This window comes from Amphibalanus amphitrite, unplaced genomic scaffold (assembly GCF_019059575.1).
Source record: "Amphibalanus amphitrite isolate SeventyFive unplaced genomic scaffold, NRLGWU_Aamphi_draft 000311F_arrow, whole genome shotgun sequence".
NCBI lineage: Eukaryota > Metazoa > Arthropoda > Thecostraca > Balanomorpha > Balanidae > Amphibalanus > Amphibalanus amphitrite.
In genome coordinates, this window is record NW_024881806.1 from 447,310 (window position 1) to 465,843 (window position 18,534).

An 18,534-nucleotide genomic window follows, 5' to 3' on the forward strand; every position below is an offset into this window, starting at 1 on the left:
TGCCAAAAATTGAGTTTGAAAATTTGACGTCATCATTTTTGAACAGTTTTTTTTCGCTATAACTTGGCCAAAAAACGAGGTATCGATCTGAAATTTGGTATGTAGATAGAAGACGGTAGGTACTATCACATATATTCCGGTTTTTTCGAAACTCAAAAAACTTTTTGGATTTTTTGGCTAATATATCCAAAAAAATACTTTTTTGATTTTTGGGGATCAAAACTCAAAAATTTCAAAAATCCGAGATAGCAGTTTTGTAGCCCTGTCAATTCTACACCTTTTATGTCTTGATCATTTTTCTGTATCTTCAAAGCTGTAGGCCTGACAGGTCTTCTCGCGAAGGTCTTTTTTCGGTCGAAAATGACAGAACATGACGTCACTCTGACGTCATTTGTGGCCAACCTATCACAGCCTCTGGAAAAATTTTTGGTCACAATGTGTAAAATTGATGCCCGGAGGGGTCCTGAAAGTTTGGTGGCGATATCTCCAGCCGTTTAGGAGATATCGACCGAAAAGGACAGGGGGGGGCCGTTTCGGCCCCCCCCCCTACGGGGCGCGGGTTAAGCCTGAAACAGACTCTTTCCGCAGTCAGGAAATCGCATGCGAGAACCTATTCAAATACATGGAAGCACGCTCGCATCAATCGCACGCACCTCCCGCAAGCGATTGACGCGAGAATGCATGGGGGTGCGTGAGCTGTCATCATCGCTAACAGTGATTAGTGAATTATTTAACAGTACCGACTCTCTGTGATTGAAATAAGTTTTTATCGTTTTATCATTTACCATTAACCATTAACCCTTCTCTTAGTTGCTTCCCTTCTAAGGCAATTTATACGTAACTGGCTCGCTTTCGATAGCTAATTGGCGTGAATCTGTGTGTATATACTTTGCCTAAAACGTTTTTGTTTTTGGAGAATCACCCACACAGGTGCAGTTTCATTCTTGTCTGGACTGACCGCTGTATGCTCGAGTCTGCTATAGGAAAGAGCAAGAAATGCCACTATAAAGAATTACCGCTCGGCTGCTCCGTTTGATGAAACTAGCCCGGAAACCGCTTTCGATTATTGAAACCGTATATACGGTAAAGAAACTTATCGTAGAAGGCGATAACCTGGCGTAACTGTTTATAAGCCACAAACACTGGTTTAATGGCATTGCGTGCGTTCCGTGCATTTTATCGCATTGTGCCACGCGATCCTCACGGGCCTTCATATCTTGGCGGTTATCTGCCGGTTTGAGATGAACTGTTAGTGGTCCACAACTGGGCACGAATCTTACCTACCTGCCCCTTCCATCCTAAAGACTAAATAGGTCATAGAATAACATGTCAGTCGTGTTATAGACGCTTTTGAGTATCGATGCTGGAGAATGACGTATAATGTGGTGTGTTTTGCTTGAGGACGGGTGGCTGGAGCGTTTGTTTTTCTTCACACTGATTGAATTGATTGATTGTATTGATTGATTTCACACACTAATTCACACTGATTGTTCACACTTCACACTGATTGTATCATCATAGCATAATTCATCGTAGCGTAGAAGGGTGGCGGTGGTCGTTTGAATGTTCACATGGCGTTTAGAAGTTCTTACGAGGTCTTCCTTAGTTTGTTTTATTGTTTTTGGGGTAACCGAAATCCATGTCAAAGATAAATTATGTCCTGTTCTGCCTCAATATCGCGTTTATCAGGGGTCTTTGCACTTAGCCGTTTGGTTATCGCATGTTGAATAGGATACCAGTCACATGTGTTCAAAATTTCCTCAGGCACACAAGCATTCCCCTCAAAATTGTCTATTGATCCGACCTGAGCTTTTCGTGTGCATTGTGCCAATGATTATTGTTCTCGGGCAAATCCAATTACATTCCTGCTTCCGTCTTTCGCTCGAACCCCCCTGTATGACGAACTAATGAACGGTCAGTCACGTGCGTTTGCGGTCTCCCGGCACCCATTTCTGCCCTGAGGCGGTGTTCGATTTACACCAAACTTAACCCCGTGCATTTGTGGTGCTTCACACCTCGCGTCTGCCGACGCAGGTAATTGCTGGCCGGTCACCATGGCAACGTGAGGCGCCATGTTGGCAGCGGTGAGCCAATCAGAAGTGCCGACGGACAGCTGGCTGATCTAATGACTTTCGATCATGTGAAGCGTGGCCTGGGAGCGGGCTGATCGCACCGCCGCCGCCGCCGCCGCTGCCCGCACACATGGAACACCATGATGGCGTTTGATGTCATATGGCCGTCCCAGCCGTCTCTGAACGATTCTAGGGCGATTCGTGCCGGTTCTGTGACTGCGGCCGTGACTGAAATGGTAGACAGTATGACAATGGCCGGTTGGAGACCGATAATAATGATGATTGGACAAAGACGACGTTCGGATCGATTAAACATGACCGATTGGACACGGTGGGCCCACTGGGCTGGGTCGGTTGTGTATGGGTGCTGAGTAGCGATAACAGTGTCCTGTTCCTTGCTGCTGAAAGGCAGTATGAAACCTAAGACATACATTTTGTTTCTTAGGCTATGTTTTTCATTGAGGGTGAAAGAAGTGATTTGTGATTCTTTAGTTACACCTTTTTTCTAAATGAAGGTATGCTTTGACCAATGCCTATCGGCATTCGACAATAAGCCAGTATGTTTTTAACTAATATTTCTGGTAAAGTAATTTGCATACTTTGAGAAATTTAATTCTGGAGGCTTGCGTTAATTGATGGCACACAACGCTACGTTAAAAGGAACAAATAAAAAATGCATTGTTATACTGACACCCGCATAAAACCACAAATGATATTGGAACAATGGGCATTGGGCACTAATGGGTTTCCTCTAGGTCCCACGTTTTCTTTGCCGACATTGGATACTCCTGGTAGCAGTCTACCATTCCGCTGTTTCTTTTTTTGCATCCCTTCAATCTATCTTGCGGTCTGATAACCCAAGAATTTCGCCCTAAAATGATTCAGACTAAACCTACGCATTGGAGTATTATCGAAATGGTAAAAAGTAAGTCACTGCATTTTACTGCAGCGGGTGAAACTCGATAGTTCTTTTTTAGCATAATAACTTAATTCACCCATCACTTTTTCTATTTCTGATATAATTTACGGCCGATCTCGTTCGCCTGAATACGGTGTCTGACCTAGTTGTGGTCGCGTTTTTTCGCCATTAGCCCGTGCGGACGACGGGTTATGAGTCCTGGGCAAAATAACGATCATGTTCTGTCGAACAGAGTCGAATCCTTGATTTCGGACGGTAAAAAAGGGTGGGCATATTTCACTGGGGCTCATTGTGCGCCGCCGGTCCGCCAATAACGGTTATTGGGCGCGCGGGGATCGGTCCAGTCCGGCTGTTATGTGCTATTGCGGGGTGAACTTACGGTGTCAATCTGACACGCATGGTTTTTTCATGGCGCGGGGGACAGGCTCTGGTCAGAGGTTTGAGCCGGAGTTGGATAGGACTTGAAATTGGGAACGGGGAAACACTGATCAGATGCTGGGCTCGGCTTCGCTCAAAAGTCTGACGGGACACGCGTCAAAAGTAGCATAAGGCACGAATCAGAGTCAGCGTCTTATTTTGCCTCCGTTACGGCACAGGTCAATGATGTAGACGTACGTGACGCATCTATTGCATTTCTCGTCGTCTCTTTCAGCATAGAGAGCCCAGTGGTCCATAAGCAATAGTGATCCATCAAGTGGCGTTTCAAAAGCACATATCACGTCGATTGCGACAATTGCCGGTTGGAAATGTGACAATTCCAGTGACATAATTATCGCATCATGTCGTCCGTAACATAATTGATCGTTTGACGGCTGTGACGGCGCGTAACGGAATGCGACAGTTGAAACGTTACAGTATTACAGCGCGACGATCCTCCTGTGTGTGCGGTATGCGTTTGTATGTGATGTAATTAGGACATTTGTCAGATCTTGCATCATTTGATATTTGACGATTTGACGGGAGATGCTAATCTCAAAGAAAGGATGATTTTTGCCCTTTATTCTTTACGACGGGTGTAACGGAAAAGGTGAACATGAATCAGAATGTCACAAAATCGTCGTAGGGCTACCTGGCGCTATGCAGGCAATTAGAAGTTTCCATAGCTGTAAAATGAAACTAAGAATAACTCGGTGTGGGTCTTCACATCGATGCAGCTTTATTTTATACAACTGGCGCAACCTTTCTGCTTGCAAAGCTGAGCCGAAATGATTCCGCAAAGAGCCCCGCCGGATGCATCGCAAACATACGCCCACGGTGCATCGTGCTGGAATCTGCGGCGGAAGTCTGTGGTTTCCGGTCGCCGTCCGTCCGTTCTCCCCACGTCTCCCGTGGACGCTTTCCTCTGCGTGGGGTCTGAATCAGTCGTCACAAAATTGGGTAATTGGCATCACCTGGCCAATCAAACGTGACGATCGGAATTTCAGCGGTCGACGCCGCCTTCAATCGCCATCTGCCAGGCACTCCCCGCTTTGTGACCGATGGCGTCTCTCTCTCTCTCTCTCTCTCTCTCTCTCTCTCTCTCTCTCTCTCTCTCTCTCTCTCTCTCTCTCTCTCTCTCTCTCTCTCTCTCTCTCTCTCTCTCTCTCTCTCTCTCTCTCTCTCTCTCTCTCTCTCTCTCTCTCTCTCTCTCTCTCTCCCTCTCTCTCTCTCTCTCTCTTCCCTTTTCTCTCTCTTCTTTTTCGGATGTATCCGTCGTAAAACTGTATCTTATTTCTGGGGGATGCAAATAATTTGCGCCATTTCTGTTACCACGCCGTCTTTTTGCTCTCCGTCAATGAACCGTCACTCTAGTCTCCAGTTCGTCTATATTTCGTCTCCACTATGTCTCCACTTCACCTCCATCTCCAAGAGGCTCGAGCCGTCAATCAGGCGCCTCCCCGACCGCCCTCTGACCGTTTCCTGACCGGCGGCGACCGCACCTCTCCGTATCATTATCCACAATCGACGCCGATTGGTACGGATTCCTCTGCGCGTCGACGTTTCCTGCGCGACGGCGCGGCGCCAGCCGTCAGACGTCTCCGGTGCGCCAGGATTACCGCGAACCACAGCTGCGGCCATTGCGGCGGATGAGACACACGGCGCGGCCGCGGCGCCACCGGTCAAAACATTCATTACACATTGGATCGGTACGATTACCAGACCGAATGATACGATTCACCGGACGTTATGATCAGTGTCGCAGTGGCGCGCCATAATTTCGGCGCGCCAAATTGCCCGCCAAACAGCTCGCTTGCGATGCAACCGGACGGCTGTTTTTCCTCGTGTGTTGTATTTTGGGGCGCAGCGACCACCTGACTGTCCCGGGTTTGATCTGCGGTCGCGGTGGTGCGATCAGAGGTGTATGTGTAATTGCGGACGGCCGGATGTGTAATTGTGACTGTCCGTTTGTGTGTAATTGTGGGCCACAAGGGGGTGGCGCCGAGTGCCGGTGTCTTATTATCCTCGGCGGTGACACTTTCATCCTACCGCCGCTGACTCTGTGTCCGATACTTACATCTTTTCGGAAAATATATGTAGTGTGCCTCAATGGTTCTCACTAATTTATTGATGGCTGTTGTGGAATTTATTGTCACATGCCTGATGCCGCGTTCACACTTTATCGCTCGTGAAGTTCACTTTCAACTTTCAACCAAAGCATTTTCCAAAAATACACTGAAGTGAACCGATTGATTTGCCGATGTGAAACCCAACCACTGAACAGGGAAGACAAATGACACGAACCCCGCTTATCTGTGTCCACAGCAAGGTGCCGGCGTTTCTGAACGTCACCGACATTGCCGGTCTGGTGAAGGGTGCCAGCGAGGGTCAGGGCCTCGGCAACGCCTTCCTGTCGCACATCAAGGCTTGTGACGCTCTCTTCCACCTCTGTCGTGAGTACAGCTCGAGAGGGGAGGGGGCAGGAGGGGAGGATGTTATCAACGGCAAAAATTAGGTGATGTGAGTAGGTTCAGGGTGCTGTGAAAATGATCGGCACCGCTTTTATTACTTCATCGCTTCCCCTATTAATTTTTCTTAATTCAAACAAAGTGAACATTATATCGGGAAGTCGGCATCCGTTTGCCACTACAATTATGCTAGTCGCACACATATTGTACTTAAACATCTTGCTTTTTCAAAGCTATCTCTAGATGGAAATAGCTTCACTGTCAATGGGAGATGTATCACGGTGAACCAATGCCCAAACCGTTTCAACTTGTCACCCATCCATCACCTATCAAAATGTCACAATTGAGCGCTGAACCCCGATGTCAATAGCCGCGTCATTCATCACAATGTCACCACTGCTTGGATGCCGTGACCGGGCGGAGGTCGTAACTACATAGTTACCTCCGCCATGTCGCCTAGCCAGTATCGCACGCTGTCACTGGTCACTGTAGCCCTCTTAGTCGTGGGCCCAGTGTCTCGCTCCTTCTTGGTTTAGTTCAGCGCTGTCGCTGGCTAGTAACGCTTCCTGTCGCTGGCCCAGTGTCGCTCGCTGTAGCTAGTCTGCTGTCGCGCACTATGACTCGCTCTGACCGGTCCGTTTGAGGCGGTGATTGCGGGTGTCGGTACGGTAATGTCGGTGTCTCTGCGAGTCCACTGATGTTGGGCCCTCCCACACACCAAAGGACCGCTATTTGGGTGGGGGTGGGCGGCTGTGGGTGGAGACGCATTTGGATGAGGTGGTGGGCTGTGTTTATGCTGAGTGGTGAATAGAATGTGTGAGGGAAATAAGTATCCGACCTAACGAATAAATTGCAGTTTAATTTTGTCGAGAAGTTCGAAAAGGATATATCTGATAATTATTTTATCGGACCTTTTTCTGTTAAAAAAGAACGCACGCACATGTTTGCCTATTCCTGTCAACAGTAAAGCTCTTGACTACAATCCTAGCGATATTATCTTCATTTCCACTCATTCCATTTTCCAGTTCCACCAGTGCCGTGCGCATTGTCCCCTCCGATGCGAGCGTGCGCCCCGTGTCTCCTTTTATATCTCTGAATGGCGTCTTGACATTATGACGCATGCATGGAGTTCCGTTAATGTTCTCAATTTTTGTCACGAGAGAACTGAATAGTGGTTACCAACTTTTCCCTACTACAAACTGCCAACCTCTAATCCCCTTTATCCCCGCCGGGTCAAAACCATTTGATCGACACTTCTGGGGCGACATGTCCCCGTCCCCAAATTGATCCGAGAACCCTCCCAAACCTACCCTCCGGTTCTCTACCTTCCCGAGCCTGCAGCAACACAGTCATGGCCCGCCCGAACCGTCAGTGTAATATGCTGTTGTGACAAGGCGGCTTGATCAGAGGGTACCTCGCGCGACTGTGCGGCGCCGGGCACTGGACGGCTCCTCGCTTCAGGCAGAGTTATGACAGGTAGAGAGGGTCACTGGAGACTGGGTCACCGAGGGTGGGGGAGGGGGAGATATGGGGTCGTTAGAAATTGGGTCTGAGCTTGAATGATTGACTGGCGGGACATACGGATAGGGAAATGAACGGTGCGTGTCTTGAAGTGTAGGATGTCTGTTTCTTTACGTCAAGTGACATGCAACTACTCCGGAGCTGTATCGCTTTAGCTCCGGAGTATTACCACCGTGTCTGCGTCTTACCTATGCGTCAGGCCCGCGTCAAGTCTATTGCTGTCATATTCAAAGAATCTTCTGTGGTCGGATAATGAACTCATTTTTCTTCAACTAACTTCCCAAGTTAGTCTTTTGACATCACGTCCATCGCTGCACGGCGGAGTCCAAAGCGTTTCGGCACCGTCTATCAAACAGTCGCGTACAAATGGGACCGGCCCATCTCATCCCTCGGCCCCCAACTCGCCCGTCCTCATCCTCGGCCAGCCGCGGAGGGTTGATTAGCTCGAATTTCCCCCAAACCTCTCCCTCCATCGGCCGTCTGATGTGGGTGCAGTGGACAGCATCCACACGCCGCACCGCTTTGATTTTCGGCGTCCGAGCTGCCCCAGACGGAGGGATGGTCGGCCGCCGACAAAAAAGACCGGCTGGTGATGATGTTTGCTTTGTATGTCGGTGGACAGCGGATAGTGGGATGGTGGCTGTGACAGCGCCGATGATCGGAGAGAGGGCTGGAAGACGAGCTGGGCGGAGCTCGATAATGGAGATGTCCGAACGAGAGAGAGAGGGAAGGAAGGGGCAGTGGCGGGGAGGTTCAACGTTTTGTGGTGACTGGTTGAATTAGTTGTTCGGACGATGGAGGGTGATATCAGGGACCAAGCAACTCTCATAGGACGGGGATGTGGTCGTGTATCTTAATTTCAGTTTTGCTTAAATGTACCGAAATTAGACAAACTTCCCTCGTCTGATAGCTGAAATGCGTCCATTTACCGTATTCCCGCACTGTTTGCTGTCGATTCAAAGGTCACAGCCACGTCTCTTGGTCTGAATCAGAACCTCTCGTCTGGTGCAAAACGCTCATATGCATACAATCAAGCATTCTGAAAAGCGCCGCGTCTGGAAACCCCCGGATACTGATCGTGTGTGCGTGCCTCGGGCGGTGACCTCCCGGCTCCCATGAGTCATCGTGACATTAAATGACCCCTGCTGTGATGACGCACATCTATTCGTTTCCTCCAACCGTCTGTTTGCACCCCTTGGGCTTCAAAGTTTCCTCAATTTCGTAACCGCGCGGTTCGACTTTGAAGCGGCCGCCCCCCCCCCCCTCGCCACCCCTACCCCGCCCCCACTGACCTGTGTTCTGTCTGTCTGCGCTCACCCCCCCCCCCCCCCGTGGAGCCAATTTTGTCATTTGGGTGTCAATCACATCTGAAGGCCGACATCAAAGGGCGCCGCCGAGTCGCGTGCCGCTGTCATGGTTGACCCCGGCCCCGCACCTCCGGTCTGATTTCCTCTGGGGGGGGGGGGGGGCTGATCGGACGGCCGGGGTCGTCATGGGGGAAGGGGTGTAAAAGGGGGTATAGGGTTTGTGGTAAGGAGGCCGGTAGATAGTGGCTCCATGGATTGAAGGCTATTGTCGGATGTGGTGGCATCGGCATATGGTGATTCATGAAGCTTCGGGTGAAACAGGAGTATGTGTGTGGTGAATTCTAGCTTATGGTATCAAGAGGCTAGTTTTGACGAGGTCATGTTTCTAGAAGTGAATCAGTTCATCGTAGCGTAAATTATAGCTATAGCGTGACGTGATGCTGATTCACTTTTAATCACTCGGCACAGTGCTCTTATATTAAAGGTCTCCTTCACTCTTTGTAGTTTTTTTCTGGATACCTACGTATCGGGTAAATCGTTAGTCATTTTCTCTGGCCCCATTAGGTCTAATGAATGGCCAATCACAATGCAGTTTTGACGCCCTAAAACCAAAGTCTCAAAACCACGATTGACATCCTTCTCACCCTTTTCGAGTCGTTGCTAGTATTTATTTTATCGTAAAAGCTTGCAGATGCTCCAGTGGTCCAGATTTGGTGATCATTTGAACTATTTATATGCACTGTGATTTGATCTTACTTTGGTCCTATCGATAGCGATCTCGGTCCATAGCTCACGGACTTAAAAGATATGATTAACATGATCTTTTGTTGCTAAAATTTCAGTGACGACTGGTGAACTATGTTCGCCACAATCAGACCGTGCTCTCTGTCAGTGTGTTGATGACCCCTGTTCCCCGGTCAGCTGTGTGAGTTTGGCGGCCATTTGCCGTCACGTCCAGATCTGTTTATTAATGACTGTCGGCCGCTGACGCGCGTTTTTGCACGCCGATCGGCCGGCGCTGTCGGCAGCTGTGGTCAGCGATGATTGGCTACCGAGGTGGCACACGATTGATGAACTCAGGGGTGGGGGAGGGGGCAGAACAGGTGACGGATTCCCTGGCTACCGCTGCTCGCTGATGGGGTGCAAATGACCTCCACCGAGCGACCCCGGTGAGAATTGAGTTGTCATGCCGCGGCGCGTTAACGATGCACGCCCGTGTTGGGGTGTCGGAGGGTGTTTCCTCGCTGTTGACACGAAGTGGGGCGGGCGGCGCGGCGGGTGGGGCGCAGTGGAGCGGCGCCGGTCCCGCCCCCGGGCCCGACTCCGCCCACTGCGTGCGCCCCCCCCCCCACCCCCTCCCTCCTCGGCGTGACGGACGGATTGGCGCCTCGCGTGTCGACGCATCGACCGTCGTTCCCGACGCTGTGATGGCGGCTTTGTTTGTGACTGCGAGTGGCTCGCACGCTGTGCTAAGGGAGGAGGAAGGGACGGGCTGTTAGCATACTCCTCATGTCATGTCGGTGGGTGGCAGCGTTTCTCGAAACGGCGGCTCTTGACCTTTCGAGTTCAGAGCGCGTGCCGACATTGCGACCTCGGAATACTCGCCGTTTTTTACCGCACATCGGTCTCCGACATCTATTCAGACTGTTTTACAGGAAAAAAAGCGCCGCCCGGCTGCCGAATACATTAAATGCCTGGCGATTCATAATTCAGCCCAGCCGCGGCCGCTGTCTCGCTATTCAATCCTAGCCGCCGCATTCTGGTCATAAGAACAACGGTGTAATATGCTTAATTATAGAGTGCGACCGATAAATTAACTTGGTCGGGCGCCGCCAAAGGGCGGGCCGGGGCCGGCCGGCGGTGTCGGTAATTGATGGCGGCGATCCGGGGCCGCGCGGCGGCACAGCTCAGTAATACACGGTCCGTCACTATGTTGTATTTACATGTGGAGGGTGTGCACAGGGCTGCGTACTGTCACCGGTTCTGTTTGTGGCGGGGGTTAGGTGCCGCCCGAGACTGAGATGGCGTTGTTCTCCCCGGGTCGTCGGGATTGTGTTGTTTTTTATGGTGGTGGGCACTGGTGCGAGGCCGGGGTATTTGTTTTGGCTGATAGGGTAGCGGTTGGGAATCCGTTCAACCGGTTAAAAATAGTCCGGGAAATTAATCTTCCCACAGCCCTATACTTGTAATTGCCTTTGATGCTATCGCTTCACGCTTTGGAAAGTGGGAAATTGGGTGCCCATTTCAACAGGTGGTTTTATGGGTTTGTATATTACTCCCCAATGTTCCCGAATCATTTGTAACTGGATAACAATAAATTCAAGCCATCATTGTGTTAAGGTGGCCTTTCATTGCCTGTTTCCCTCATGCGTTTTGTGCGGGGCGCACCGCTTAATTGAACATCTTTTGTGCCACTGCCCACTGGGGTGGTTTACGATTCATTGAGCCACCTTCGTCGGAGGTTCAGTGAAGTTGCCGACAGGTCCTAGGATGTCGGCTGGTGGAAAGTAGGCGAGCGTGGTAACTGAATATATAATGCCGCTGGGTGGCTGGTGATTAGGGCAAGCTAAATTAGCAGTGTGGCTGATGGTGAACCGATCGGCGATATATTTGTTTGGTTTCAGTAAGGAAATATTTTAACATAAACACACAATCTTACAGACGAAATTCGTGCGCATTTTGAATAGCATTTGATTTGCTCTGTGAAGTACCTAACATAAAAGCAATCAGTGCAAGAGGGTTAGCTTTCAAAACAGGATTTAGCCCATGTATATCTCTCTAACACACTGCTGGCCTAACAATGCGATCATACGTACATACGTAATGCCTTCTAAAAGACAATTAGCTGGCGAACCTAGCATCCTATCACCAAGCCATCAATCCACCCACCTGTATGTTACCTCCCCATCCCCGCTCGCGCAGGTGCATTCGACGACGACGACGTCACTCACGTGGAAGGCGAGGTGAACCCGGTCCGTGACCTGGACATCATCAACGAGGAGCTGCGGCTGAAGGACGAGTCCTACCTGCTTCCCTACATCGAGAAGTTCGAGAAGACCACACTGCGGTCCGACAAAAAGGCCAAGCCCGAATATGTGAGTTCAGGGATGTGGTGTGGAGCGTGGGTGGATTGCTTGGGTTTTTCATCGTTTAACACGCATTTGCTGCAGTCTTTTGGACTCTTTTTTTTTACATGAATCATTTGTGGATTGCCGGTTAAATTACGATGTTTCGTGTTTGCTAGGTGAGTGGTTTGGGGCATGCAGCGGTACAGAATAAGTGTTTCATTTGGTTATGTTTTCATTTTGCCTTCTGTTGAGCTCTTTCATCTGGAACGCTGTGTACACTTTCACTTGGTGACTCAGCATTGCAGACAGTAATAACGTTTTCGAAAGGTGAGTAGGTATTATTGCGCAATTGCAGACTGAAAGGACCGGAAGCAAGCCTAAGAAATAGGCCGCCCAATAATCGAACCCCTAACCACTACATTCATTCACGAACGATTGCATGTTTTGTTCGGCAGGATATCCTTCTCAAGATCAAGTCGGTGTTGTGTGACGAGAAGAAGCACCTCCGATTCCAGGACTGGAACGCCCATGAGGTGAGTCACATGCCACTCACACGGCACTCAAACGCTTTTCACACGATGCGAGAGACATGATCGTGGCAATATCGCCTTCCGGAGATCGTTGTGCTTGTGCAGGGTCGCGTTTTTTCTTTGATGCTTTGAATCGTTATACCGTGGAACTTGGGTGTAAAGTTGCATTGTTTTGTGTATACCTAGAAACCGCTATTTCATCAGTATGGGATAGCATGGTTTGCCTTCAATCTATGGCACTGTTCTGAACATAAATTTGTCGTTTCTTGACTTCATTGCTCGCTAACATTTCACGATCGCTCCTCTGGCAGATCGAGGTTCTGAACAAGCACCTGTTCCTCACCACCAAACCGGTTATCTACCTGGTCAACCTCTCGGAGAAGGACTTCATACGGAAGAAGAACAAATGGTGAGTCCTCTCTCTCGGACGGCCCCCGGTGCTGTAATCAGACCATCGGCCTGTCCCCGTCGCTGTAATACCTCCGGAGCACTGGTTCTCTCGCCGCCGAGCCGCTCCCGTGCGGCGGCCGACCTCGCCGCCCCGTCGCCAGGTGTCGCCGGGCTCCGGAGGGTCGCGATTTGTGACCGCCCGACCTAGAGACGGCCGTCCGACTCCGGTCGGGCCCGTCCGACGCGGAAGGGTTGACCCCCCGTCGGCCTGTGTAATGTGGTAGCTGTGCCGAGCGGTCCGCGCTATTAATCCCGCGCGGGGACTCGGCTGTGCGCGCACGCCGCGGGATGCCAATTTCTCCCGGTCGGAGGGTATCGCAGGGGACTGTACTGGGTCCTCTGCTGTTCGTCGTGGCCCGGTTTTGGGCGGCGGCGGTGAGGGCACCTGTTTGTGGGATCTGGGCCACCGCTGGAGACGTGTGAAGGGTCGTTTGTTTGCTAACCCGACCGATCATGTGGGATAATAGGCTGGCTGACAGGCTGCGGGACAACGGACGGTGTATGGTGTTTTGTAGGCTTTAAACTGCCATTGTTATTGTTCACTGTAATAATTTTCGTTTTGACATGTGATACGAAGACAGTTTCTTTGATTGATGAAGGTCACGCTGTGGATGGGTTGTTGCGACAGGTTGATTGTAATGCCATTGTCACCGCTTATTAGCTCTCTGAATAAGCTGACAAGTTATATCAGAGAAGATAATTTTGTCAATCCTTATCAAATTTGGTTTATAACCAAACCGTGTTACTGCATCAACTCACGATTCGTTCAACATATACATACATCTTGTCCGCATCCGAAAGACGCTAAACATAAAAAACTATTCAATATCCCACCAATGCGTAAACGACTTGGACTATTTTTTAGCTTTGTTGACACGACACTTAAGTGTCCGCACATTTGACCCGGGAGCCTGGCCAGTGGCGGCGGCGGCGAACTTCAGTTGTCAGCGGCCCGTCTGATTTCTGCCCTCGCCGTCCGGCCGCTGCCGACTCATGCAGCGGGAGCCCCGCCGCGCCGCGGTCCCTGATCCAATCGTGGCGCACTCGCTGGCAATTACGGCGCACTGCGGCCGCGGCGGCGAGATGTGGCGCCGATACGCGCGCCGGTCTCCTTTGTGGCGCGCCGCCGTGCGTCAGAGGTGCCGCAGCAGACTGGTTAACGCCGCTGTCAGCAGAACGACTCGATTGTGTTTGATTATGGCGACTGAGGGGTTTCCATTTGGAGCAGAGATGATTGGGCTGATGTTTAATTGGCTAAAGATTTGTCAGAACTGTGATGCTTGGAATTCCCCGCTTTTGGAGTAAGCTGTGCGATATGAAGCTGTTCATATCGCACGTCCGTCGAAGTAGGATTCGTGCACGTTATAAAACCACCTTACCACCTCGTGATTCATGCACGTGATTCTTCACGCCGCTCTGGACTGGTGCCGTCAATCACAGCCGGCCGATGTGTCGCCATACCTCACATCCTGGGGTAGACACGCATCTGCGCGATGGGAGGGAGGAGGGGGAGGCAGGTGCGTACCACCGGTCCAGCTGGCTCGCGTGTCGGCAGAGGACGGGACACCGTCGTGCGTCCGCTGTACCAGCTGGTGTCAGATCGGGCGTAAATATAGAGGAAGGGAAATTCGACCTTGATGTCCCTCCCCTGCGCTGTTTTCGGCTTCCTGGCTGTTTTTATTTTCGGGTTCGGCCTGTAGGCGCTCCTTCACATCTTTTGTAATAACTGCTGTCAGTGTCATGATTACTTCCCACATAGTCCGTCATTTCAAAAAGCCCCGGCGGTCGACTATGTCGTATTTGTGGCACTTTCATCGGTTAATTAATTTATTTCGCCACCACCGCCGCCATTGCAAATGCATCCGGTACTATCGCAACTATCGCCCTCAGCTTCCCTTCCACGTCCATCGCCATATCGCTCTACGCCCATCGCCCACCCTACCACAGATCCCACCTCCACATTCACGATAACTCCATAATCAGCATTTCATTAGACCAGTGGAACTGCGCGCGCCGTAATGACACAGATACCCCAATGACGTCACACAGCAGGTCAGAGGTCATGTCACGGCTGACGGGCTAAGTGTCCGACGGCGACCGCCCGGCGCCGTCCGGGGAGGGGCGTCTAACGCGGGGCTCGGGTCAGCCGGTCATCGGTGTGGACTGTGGGGTTGACGGAGGGTCGTGGAAGAGTGCGTGGTGGTGTGGCGGCGAGATGGAGCGTCCCTTGTTTCGGAGGGTATCAGCGGTCTTCTAATCTAAGGGAATCCAGAGTGCGGTGGCTTCAACCCGCTTACTGAAAACTCGCCAAAATATGTAGCATACAGTCGTAACGTCGTTTATCGTGAAACGGTTGGAACCGAGCATAACAATCTGACACAAATGACAACTGGAGTCTCCGTTTAACCCACGTCTTCCACCGACGGTCTCGAGAGTCTTTACAGGCGCCAAGTCTCGGGCGCCGGGGCCGTGTTCGTTTTTGTCGGTGTTGTTTGCTGCGATAATGACGGGTCGTATTGCGGAGGGCGGCGGAACAGGACGGACGCCCCGGTACCGCACGGAAGGACCTCCTGTCTGCCGCGGGCGGCATGAAATCCGTCGAGAGCGTCACAGATCAGTGCAGTCGGATATCCAGTTAAAGCTAGCGATTTGGGATGTTTTTATTAGGGTAATGTGTTATTGAGCGGCATTGTGTGAAGGCGTTTGTTTGTTGTGATGGCTATGTGCCGATGTGGTCTGTCGTCAAGTTTTTTATTTCGGTGAATGAGAAAATTGAGTGACCGAGGTTATTTGTTGAATTGAAATGTTTCCGTGAATTGGCACTAATTGCAGTGGACGCCATTCGTAGCTCACAATTCACATACCGATACATTCCCATACAACTCCACTGTCATTTTCCTGATAGGTTTCTATGGGTTCATTTCCGACAGGTAGCCTTCTATTGTCAACACTGAAGGACAGGGCATTACAGCTAGCTATTACCTCGATACTCTTACTGTGTGGCTGAGAGCTAGCCTTTATGTTCGCATGACTGATAACGGCCTCGGGCGTACTCCGGTCACCCCTATCGACCATGTCGACCGTTCCTAGCCTCTTACGACCCTGTCTGACATACTGGACCGCCGTTGACCAACTTCGAGACAGCTGCTAATCAATGTCGATTACCGCCTTCTTAGTTATTGGGATTTTGGGGTGCGCCGACTGCAATGGTCATTTTGTCCCCATCTACTGATCTAATCTGATCTTATCTGACCTGCGTTGACCTCCGTTGACCGTTACTGACCTCCGTTGACCGCCGGCTGCCCCCTTCCCGTCAGGCTGGTGAAGATCAAGGAGGCGGTGGAAAAGAGCGACCCAGGCGCGCTCATCGTCCCCTTCTCTGCCGCCTTCGAGCTCCAGGTGGTTGACATGTCCAAAGAGGAGAAGAAGGCCTACGAGGAGGAGCACAAGGCCACCAGGTCAGTCGGCTCGCCTCGGGGCAATGAGCTCGGGGCCGGGCTAGTGGGATCGAGACTCTGAGGGCGGGTCGCTGAGGTCGACTAGTTAGCTGGGCGACGCTATGCATCACTTGGGCCTTGTCACTTGTCAGTGTGTCACTGAAAACTTGCATCTGAAAGTTTGTTGTTGTCTCTATTGGGAAAAAACACTTCTCGCTTGCTTGCTTATCTTGCTAATCTTGCTTGCTTATTGCCAAGTGATAGCGATTGCGTTTAAGCTTATTTGAAGAAGTGTATAATTCACTACCAATCTGTCTGGGATTGCCCGCGCTGTGTTCTTCCTATTCTCGGAGTTATTCAGTCAAATTCCGCAGCAATATCTTTATCTTTTTTGCGACACTTAAAATCCCACCTGTTTATACATCTCGACCTAGAGAACCCGTGAGAACTTTTCGGCGACGGACTTTCTCAGTGGGCAGTTCATTAGTTCACCTTTATACGGGTTCCGCTGAAGAATGGGCGGGATTGTGAGAGCCGCGGAACACGGTCCGACTCAAAGGCCTGCAGTCATCGTAAATATCGTCCGTCGATTCGCCGCCTCACTCCTCTCCCTGCTCTCCCGACTCTGTCGATCATATTTCTCCGAACCGGGTAGATTTTTTTCTGGGTCGCCCACCACTCCCGCTGTGCATTGGGTACTATACGGGGCTCATTTTTTCGGTCCGATTTTCGTTTTGCGCGCGCGCCGCGGCCCCCCGTGTCGACCGAATGTCGTCGCGAGTGGTGGCCGCATTGACAGACGGCCGCCGGCCGGCAGAGTGGGTCCGTGCAGCCTTGGACACAGCGCCGACACGGCGTACCGCTGTGCCGACAAAGCGGCCCGTCGCCGCGGCCGCCTTTACCCGGCCGAGCCGCGCCGATCGGCGGTATTTATGGCCACCGAAAATGTCGCCGAATCATGAGAACGGGCCGCCGCCGGGCGCGGTACAGATGTGACCGGTGCCGCCGCTGCGAGTAATCCTTTGGGCACGGCGGGGCGCGGTCGCATGGGACTGACGACGACGGTCGTCTCGGCTGAACCCGGCCGGCGCGGTCGGAGGGTAGGAGACGGACCTGGGAGGTAGACTGTGCCGCAAGACGCGCTGGTGGTCGTATGTTGTGCGGTGTTGAAGTCACCGGCGCTGGCGCGGCCGCAAATGTGCGTAGCGGGCAAAGCCAGGTGTAAACTGTTACAAATTTGTTTTTCGATGTTGTCCAGTCACATCTTGGACTGATTTTGAGTGGAGAATGCATACCGGCCTAATGTGACTATTTCAAACGCCCCTTTACACTCTGCTGCCCCAAGCAGCAGCTGTGCCGGCCGATTCTTCGGCCAGTTCTCTGGCCGGTTGCCGGCGCAGGATATCGGCTGTCGATGTCGATTGTGACAGTATGTCGAACCGATACCAGCCAGGGCGTGGCTCCCCTCGGTGGTCTAATGAAGCAAATCCTAGGGGAGGGATATAATGAGACTGTGTCACCGTGTGGTAATTAACAGCGTCCCTTGACATTCTGCCGAGCGGAGGTATGTCGCCAGGGTCGGGCGACGCTCTTTTGACCGGCCTTCGACTACTGGGTGGAGTTGGGAGGGGAGGGGAGAACGGTAGTGACCAGGCGTGGCGGTACCGGTGTGGAGGTGCTGTGTGCGGGGACGGAGGTCGTTTGTCGCGCCTCCGTTAGATAAATGGACGGGGTTTTGTTGTTTGGTGTAGGGTGGGACTGGGGAGGAACATGGGTTGTTGACGGACAAAGAATGGGCGGGACCAGTTTGGAAGAACTGATTTGTCTTGGGGGTGTCAGAATGAATAGCAGGCCCAGTGTTTTAGGATCTAGTTGAGGTAGCCGAAACAGTGTCATGCGATCATTTGTCAGAAATTTTATTTAGTAAATTGATAAACGATAATAAATTCATCAAATATATGTGTCACCTTCTTTTCCAATGTCACCAGTAACCCGTCCCATGTGGCCTCTGGTTATTATCGTATTATGTGTGACTCACGGTTTCGACGCCGGCAGTCGGGTGTAGTGCCCCAGTCTGGTGTCTGCGGGTGGGTCGGTACTTACGGCGACTGTTGACGCGTGGAATGTGATACTTATATGCGCTTACTTGATATTATTTCATTAGAAATGATTTAAATGAGAATATTACCCACCATGTGCAACTCTCAATAAACAAGCCAGTCACATCATGCTTTTGAACTTGTATAGGTCTTTACTCTTTACATTTTCTAATTTCCTTGAAGCCTTGTTGTGGCATACGAACTGAAGGTATTCACATGTAGCGATAGGAGAAGATATCTTTTATT

General features: G+C 51.1%; 1 protein-coding gene across 4 annotated transcripts in view; it reads left to right on the plus strand.

Moving 5' to 3' along the window:
• The window catches only part of LOC122388150 (obg-like ATPase 1), a 49,161-nt gene that overhangs the window by 9,456 nt on the left and 21,171 nt on the right, over positions 1-18,534 (plus strand). For all 4 annotated transcript variants that reach the window (XM_043378973.1, XM_043378977.1, XM_043378974.1 and 1 more), the window contains 5 exons: positions 5,734-5,861; positions 11,627-11,799; positions 12,228-12,305; positions 12,614-12,711; positions 16,070-16,210. In XM_043378973.1, coding sequence (XP_043234908.1) covers positions 5,734-5,861; positions 11,627-11,799; positions 12,228-12,305; positions 12,614-12,711; positions 16,070-16,210 — 618 coding nt within the window. The remainder of the gene's footprint in view (positions 1-5,733; positions 5,862-11,626; positions 11,800-12,227; positions 12,306-12,613; positions 12,712-16,069; positions 16,211-18,534) is intronic.